Source organism: Lactuca sativa, chromosome 6 (assembly GCF_002870075.4).
Source record: "Lactuca sativa cultivar Salinas chromosome 6, Lsat_Salinas_v11, whole genome shotgun sequence".
Taxonomy (NCBI): domain Eukaryota; kingdom Viridiplantae; phylum Streptophyta; class Magnoliopsida; order Asterales; family Asteraceae; genus Lactuca; species Lactuca sativa.
Window position 1 is genome coordinate 54,908,691 of NC_056628.2, and position 8,263 is coordinate 54,916,953.

General features: G+C 32.1%; 1 protein-coding gene across 1 annotated transcript; it reads right to left on the bottom strand.

Moving 5' to 3' along the window:
* Positions 1–1,019: 1,019 nt before the first annotated feature.
* LOC111905457 (vesicle-associated membrane protein 714) lies at positions 1,020–2,383 on the bottom strand. The gene is made up of 4 exons (XM_023901147.2): positions 2,046–2,383; positions 1,687–1,877; positions 1,249–1,412; positions 1,020–1,110 (listed from the first exon to the last, which is right to left on the bottom strand). The coding sequence occupies exons 1-4, from the start codon at positions 2,260–2,262 to the stop codon at positions 1,020–1,022; spliced, it is 663 nt and encodes a 220-aa protein (XP_023756915.1). The 5' UTR covers positions 2,263–2,383.
* Between the last annotated feature and the right edge of the window lie 5,880 nt (positions 2,384–8,263).

Below are 8,263 nucleotides of genomic sequence, written 5' to 3' on the forward strand. Positions count from 1 at the left end.
TAATGTCTTTTATGCTATTTTGTAATTGGTTATGGATCTTTGGAATATTGTATATTTGACATGTCATTAACGATGAGTACTCCTTGGTATCGACCTCCGTTTTGGTGTTGTATTGTATGAGAATTCTGATTCTATGATAAAACTATTCATAATGGTCTAAATAAGTACCAAGGAAATTATACTTGGGTATGAAATGCCATCAAGGGTTCATGTGATATGGTGAAGTTTAATCAAGAATTGATGTTATATGAATGAATTACAATCAAGAGTGAAAAATGGTTATAATATATGCAGTTCTTTTAGGCCGATAATATAATATATTAATACCAATTACATCCTTTATCATTGAGGTTCAAACTATAACTTAAACAAGGAATGTAGAATACAGAGCAAAATAGAGATGTTTGAAGTGATTGAAATGCTCATACAATGGTTAAGGTAGGAGCTCATGTATGAGGAAAATTGGTATATGTTCAGTGTTAGGATCTAAACAACTGTCATTTATGTAATTTATCTTTGGGATACACTAGCATATTTTTTATGAAACAAACGACTAACAGTGTTTTATTGGTAAAAACGTTGATCTTTATATAATTTATTTATTTTTATACAATAACTACAATTATTTATCTATTTACCACACTACTTTATTACATACAAAATATAAACTTTTTACTGGATAATGTTGTAAAAAAATTGTAATCTATCAAACAACATGGATGGATGGATTAATGAATTATTCCATTCCAAGATAGTGATTTATTAAAATACAAACCATTAATTCGTCTCTTCTAATCTATCAAACAACATGGATGGATTAATGAATTATTCCATTCCAAGATAGTGATTTATGGTAATTAAAATAACTTGGAAGGAAGATTGAAGGACATAATGCAAGATGAAATTGCAAGAGTTGAAGCATGCACATATAAAAGATCATAAAACGCATATAAACATAGACTCCATTAACAAGTTAAACTCACTGGAGATTCGTTTATAGCATACCTCAAGATACGAATTCAAGATTTGCATGATGACAGAGTGATCCCTCCACAAAAACTCGCGACTATCATGTACAGGAATACAAATGCCAAGAATGTCAGCAAAGCCCTGTCACGAATCATCATACTTGTCTAAGCATGATTATCATTTTTATTAATTAAGATGACGAGTTAGCCTACTGCAAAATGTATAAGAATAATCATAAAAAAACAAGTTTTGTAAATATATGGGCATCAGATTACTTACAGAAGTTTAACATTTTTCATCCAAAGAGCTCTATGAAGTCTCTGCGATTGTTTCTTGAACTGGAAAGCACTATCTTGCATTGTAGCAGCTTTGTCAACAAGAAGTTCAAGCCGATTACCTCTTTCTAATATCTTTTCAATACTATTCACCATAATGGTGTGCACCTATACATACATACATATGAACGTGGTATATATAATTCAAATGTCTAAACAAATAAGAGCAAAGAATCCTTCGTGTGATATTAACCAATGAAAGTAAAACTAGTTCATATTTTTAGCACATATATATATATATATATATATATATATATATATATATATATATATATATATATATATATATATATATATATATATATATATATATATATATATATATATATATATATATATATATATATATATATATATATATATATATATAAAGAATACTTGCCTCACCAACTTCATTCCTAACACTGTTGAGTGTATCTGCACTGGGATTACTCGAAAAAAACTCCATTTGCTGATGCAAGACCCTTGAAAATTCATCATTCATAGCATAAGCAGTAGCATGTGATGCCACTTTACCATAATTTTTCATGAACCTCATCTCAATGTCTTCCAGGTATGAAAACGGGATTCTTCCTGGATGAAATCACATATCAATACGTATACAATTTCAACTGAATTACAAAATCAAGTTATAACTCATAAGTGGCCAGCCATTCATGGTGACTTTTGTACTAGATGAATCAACAACTAAGAATTTAGCAAGTAATAGAACATGCAAAGAGGAAGAGGAGGGAGACTGACGTCCGAGTGTGTCATTGGCCATACAAAGAAAGGTAAGAGAGTCGGATCGGAGTATATGGAAGATGTAATGATCTTGGGAGAAGCAAAGCCTGGACTCGGCCTCCGCCGGCAACTTCTCCAGAATCCGGCGGACAATGGCTCCGGTGTTACCCGTCACAGCGCTGAACTCCGACAACACCGTCATGCCCCTGGCAACCAGAGCGTACAGAATCGCCATTGATTTTTGCAACTTTCACGATTTCTCCCTCAAATTACACGTTTACGCCTACTGTAATAGAAAATATTATCTACTTCGTGTTCTCAATGATCAGGCAAGGAGAGATAGGGTATTTGTCGCACCTTAAATGTGTTGTTTGTTCGTGGATTTGGCCGCATGTTGCCTACAATAGGCATCGTTTATTCGTGTACAGATTAAATAACACAAGAAATAGTACATAACAAATTTAATCACCGCTAATCCTTGGTTAATTTAGGGCTAAGGGTGGTGTGAGTCCATTGAGGAGCAGCAAATCGACTCGAGTTAGAAATAGTTTGATTACCTGTTTAATTATCATAGTCGTACCATATCAATCTTTTTACTTTTTGTGAGGTCAGTTTATTTTGTGGGTTGTCGGTTTAGACTTTGTAAAAATATGTTATGTTGTGCTATATTGAAACATTAAATATGTTCACTAAAAGGCTTTTGATCTAGCGTTATAAGGGGTTAAAAATTCAAGTTAGGCTGTGGACAATGAAGTAGTTTAGGAATAGGATTTAATGAGTGTGTCAGGCAATTAAAAATAAAAATAAATATGTTGAAAGTGTAAAAGTTGGAGATGTAGGAATGAAAAATAAAAAAATAAAAAGAAATAGTAGTTTGGAAGATCAAGAATATATATATATATATATATATATATATATATATATATATATATATATATATATATAAAGAGAGAGAGAGAGAGAGAGAGAGAGAGAGAGAAAGAAAGAGAGAGATAGAGAGAGAAACAAAGAGAGAGATAGAGAGTTATGTTCAAATATTTTTAGTATCTGTTGTGTGGATGTAACATTGATTATGTACCATTTATTTTTGTTATTTTAATAAAGTAATTAATGCATATTAAATGTTGAAGATTTAAATAATACTCATTATATCTTCAAAATGTAATGTGTATTAATTACTTTGTTAAAATAATTAAAATGATTAGTCCAAAATCAATCTTAGATATACACAATACATAGTTAGAACACAATAATCTAACCCTATAGTATACAGGTTGATTAAAAAAAATAAAATATTAAAAATGTAAATAATAAGTATTTTTTAAAATAAAGTTTTGAAATAAGAAATGAAAAAACATATTAATTGCAATTTAATATAATATTTATTACATTTGATACTTTACATATATAACTATAAATATTATGTATCTTTTTAATTTTAAAATTAGAAAAAAATCATAAATTGACATGTGGATATTATTTATTTAAAAATTATCACAAAATGATAAGTGTGAAAACTATCAGATATTGACATGTGGCAAAATTATATTCATTTATTATAGTATATATATATATATATATATATATATATATATATATATATATATATATATATATATATATATATATATATATATACTAACACACACAGAGAATGTTGGATCTATGAATTTTCATTATGGGGGCACTAGCAGTTAACATTATGACCGCGTCTTGGCCAATATAATTTTTTGTTACACAAAAGCCATGTTTTGAAAACCGGACCGGACCAACTGGTTCGACCGGTTGAACCGGGAACCGATTATGGATCCGGTTCTTAAAGGCCAAAAAACCGGTAATCGTTTGAACCAGTGAAAACCGGTAAAAACCGGTCCGGTTGAACCGGCAAAACCGGTCAAAACCGGAAATTTTAAAAAATATTTATTTTTTTTTCATTTTTTGTATTTTTTATATAATTAAATATAATTATAACATCATCTGGTTTTTCCGGTTTTTGAGACCGGTCCGACCGGTAGGACCACCTGAACCATCGAACCAGTAAGACGACCGGTTCGGTCTCCGGTCCGGTTTTCAAAACGTTGCACAAAAGCTAAACTTTCATACATACCAGTATATGACGGATCAAGTGGTGAATCAAGAACGAAAATCAATTGGGTCCATCGTACATATAAAATTAAATAAAAATAAAAATATTAATAAAATTCAAAAAAAATTGAGAATATTTAAACTTTTTAATAGAAAATAATATAAAAATAAGTATTTAGCGGGTGTCAACCCCCACCCCGTGCGAAGAGGATTATTTGACCAAAATATAAACATTTGGATGGTGTGTTTAGTAAATTTGGAGGGGCATTTTTGTTTTTTTTACTTGTTAGCGGGTCCTCCCCACACCCCACCCCCCAGTCGTGTGCCCAAATTCAGTGTTTGAAGAATTAGTCCAATTATTTAACGAGGGCCTACATGTATATATTTTTTCTTTAAATCATACTAAACATATAATTAATGTATAAAGTTACAGATAATTAGCAACACCTCTTATTTTCTCTAAGTTTTGGGTCCCCCTGCACACGTTAGTTGTTGCACATACGATGTAACAACGATTAATTTACTTTTGGCATGTTATGTTGAGTTGAAAATTTGATGTAACGACGACTAATTTATTTTTGACATATTATTTTGAGTTGAAATTAAAAGTACACTGTTTTTTTAAGTTAACAAAGGCAATTGTAGTTTTGGTCTTCCAAATAATCATAAAAAAGAACCTTAGATGTTTTTTATTAAAAAAATTGTGTTTTAAGATTAGAATAAAATTTTGTTGTTATTAGGATACGTATCATGATATCATATTGTTTTCTTGAAAAATATACTAATAAACAAATTTTTATTTTGATCCTAAAATAACAAATATATATATATATATATATATATATATATATATATATATATATATATATATATATATATATATATATATATATATTTACTACTTATAAAAGAAATCTAACTATTTCTATAAATAGATTAAATATAATAATATTATTTTTTTAAGACGTCCAAACTATTAAGCTTGAAGTACAACCCATTTATAATATAATAATATTAAAACTTTAATCCTATCCTTTATCCCCTAAAAATTTCGTATCAAATTACTAGAAGAATTCATTTGCAAATTGAACCCGTCAATCTCAACACTTCAGTCATTTGAAGCGGTCAATATTAACAATTTATAGAGGATCTCTTCTCTCACATTGGTAACAAGTCATCTCATAATATCTATCTTCGTAATCCCTTCAAAGTAAGAAATATACGCACACTCTCTCGAAGAACCTAACTAGTAACCAAGACAGTATAACCACCACCACAGCCACTCTGCCTCCTTTCGCCTTCAACCAACCACTATCACGACTACCGCCCTTCCTCTCACCCACGACATGAACTTTCTTTTGGAACATAACATTTTTCTTAAAAAATATCGTTGAAAGAAGCTATTTGTCCCCACCGCTGTGCGCGGGTAACGGCTAGTATATATATAAGGAGAACAAGGCTGTGGTGACATTTATGCCTCAAATTTTCTATCAATTTGGCATATACGTTCTCTTTTCTGGTATTATTACTCTTTTTGTCTTTCTCTACTCTTTATTGTTGACGACATGGGGACAAATTGGCATCCTCATCACTTTCTCTTACTCTTTGCTTCCACATGACTTTTCAAAAAAAAAAAATTTGTTTTTCTTTTTTGAGTCTTATTTTGTAAATTTCTTTTCGGTGTTTTCTTTCGTTATGCTGTTGTGTTTTGTACTTCTCTATCCTTCTTCTAACGATTCTCTAGATTTTTTGCTCTTGTATTGTTGATTTTCTTTCTTTTGTCTTGCTGTTATCTCGTTTCTTGCTCGACGTTGGTTTTGAATTTTGCATTGGTTGTGATTTTTCTAATTGAATGTGGGGTTATTTTTTATTTTTTTTTTTTTTGTCGTTGTTAATGGGTGTCGGGGTAAGAGACGTCCTGCGTATGAAATTGGGGAATCTAAATCCCTCTTAAAACTCGAATTTTTCGTGATTTGGAGAAAACGATGATTTTATTCTCAAAGTGCGAAAACCTTTCGTCGCCTCCAAAATTGAATCCTCAGACCCTCGCTCTCCCGTTCCCTTTTACAATTTTGGTGGAGTTTTAAATTAACCTATGTCAGCCGCCACCACCATGATAACTCATCACCACCACCAGTCTCATCCACCAACTTAAGGTAGTATCTACTTCTCTTTGGTCATTTTTTAGCTAATTTAGTGACTCAACTGTCATTTTACTTCTGAAAAATCAATCTTTTTTTTTTTTTTTTTTTATGTATCTCTATTAACCTTCAACATTGTTTCTAGAAAATGATGAAGCAAAAATAAATTATTTGATTTAACTAATCAAAGTGATACATGAGGTAAGTTAGTGGCCTTCAAAAGAAAAGACATGGGTTTAGAAGTAAAAATCCAATTACACTTGGCTTGAGAAGAGTTTCAAGGACTTATTTAATCATCATTTATGCATATGAGGCTTGTGAATGCACATGATGAACTAAGAAGTAAACCTTATTTATGTGTTTTAAAGGTAGGATAATTGTCAATTTCTTAACTTAACAGTGTTTTGCAATAGATTCTTTCAAACTATGACATATTCTCTATTGTTGAAGCTAACAAACCACTACAGTTAGTTAAGTCAAGACACTTGGCCAAACCTGGCGAGCCAGCAAACTATTATAGTTAGTTGATTCAGGACTCTTTCTTAAACCTGGTGAGACTATCGTAATTACGTTTGAAGGATTCACTGACAACCCATTGGTTAATGGAATTGTAACACCTATTTTCCAAGATGAGTCGATTTAGGGTTTCAAGGAATCAAAAGGTCGAGTTTTGGAAGAAATGGAGCCTCGCGATGTGGTCTTTTGAGTGGTCACGACGTGAGATGGGCTAATATGAAAACTTTTGTTTGGGTTTAGTCTCACGACGTGAGGCATAGAGGCTCACGACGTAAGAACTTTTGCAGCCCAAGCCCATCATGTTCTAGGGTTTCCTTCGAATTTAATTCCCTTTAAACCCACTATAGGGTTCATTATCAGCCTCCAAACCCTATTTCACCTTAGAAAACCCTAGCCTCCATCCCTTGCTTGATTCTTGGCCCATTTGGAGCAATTCTGGGTTTGAAGAAACATGAGAAGAAGAAGGTGATCTTTTGAAGAAGCTTGCAAGGAACCATCGTCATCATCACCACTTTACATTGTTCCCGGACCCTTGTAAGTGTCAAAGCTTCCACCTTTATTGTTGTTTGTGGCTAAATCTATGTTTTTTCCCACTTTTCCCCTTGGTTAAGAAAGTACGAATGAATGGAAACAATAAAGTTGGAAACTTTATGGGTTATAAGGTTCTTTAGAGTGTCATGAAGTTTAGATTTAGTGAATGGTTGAGTTTTGGAACCCTGCATGAAAGTTGGACGATCTTTTCTTTTATTTTGGTCCTAAATGAGATCAAGACATGTCTTGGACATACATACCTGTAAAGCATCGACTTTTAGTATGAAGTAATAAGTCCTTCTGGAAAGTTAGAGTAAAAGGATTAATGGATTATGGACTTTAAATATTTGGTTTTTGGCTTCAGACTGTGCTCACGACGTGAGACATAGGGTCTCAGGACGTGAGGATTAAATGACCCTATTTTATGTTAAGCTTCTTGGAGCTCATGACCTGATAGAAGGGTGCTCACATCGTGAGGTCAGATCTAGTGACTTTTCATGTCTGAGTTGAGTCGAGATGAGTTGGAAGCAGATTGAGTGAGGTCTCGCGATGTGACCAAGGGCTGGTCACGACATGAGGCTAAATAGTTGACATTATGAGCTGTTGAATTTGACTTTGACCGTTGAATTTTGACTTGGGTTGACTTTTGGTCAATCTCTTTTTTTAGAAGGTAGAATTAGGGTTTGTCATGTATGGATTATTAGGAAGTGTTTATCATGTTAGGGTGCAAAGTTCTCCTTGGATGTGGCTTACCCTCTTGTATGTGTAAATAGGTTGAGTCTTTCCTATAATTAGGAAGTGAGTGACTCCCATTATGAATGAACCATTTCGAGAGCATTAGTTTTAGAAAGAGAAACTAGCAAACCCATTTGTAGTCTTTCTAATTCTACTAATGAGAGCTTAAAAGATTTATTTACTCCATGTGTTCTTGATTTGTATGATGATTCAATAGATCTTTTCTTA

Coding starts and splice junctions, on each gene's coding strand:
- LOC111905457 (XM_023901147.2), bottom strand. CDS start 2,262: ATGGCGATTCTGTACGCTCTGGTTGCCAGGGGCATGACGGTGTTGTCG. Junction 1,413..1,686: donor TTAGGAATGAAGTTGGTGAG/GCAAGTATTCTT, acceptor ATGTATGTATAG/GTGCACACCATTATGGTGAA. Junction 1,111..1,248: donor ATGAAAAATGTTAAACTTCT/GTAAGTAATCTG, acceptor GATTCGTGACAG/GGCTTTGCTGACATTCTTGG.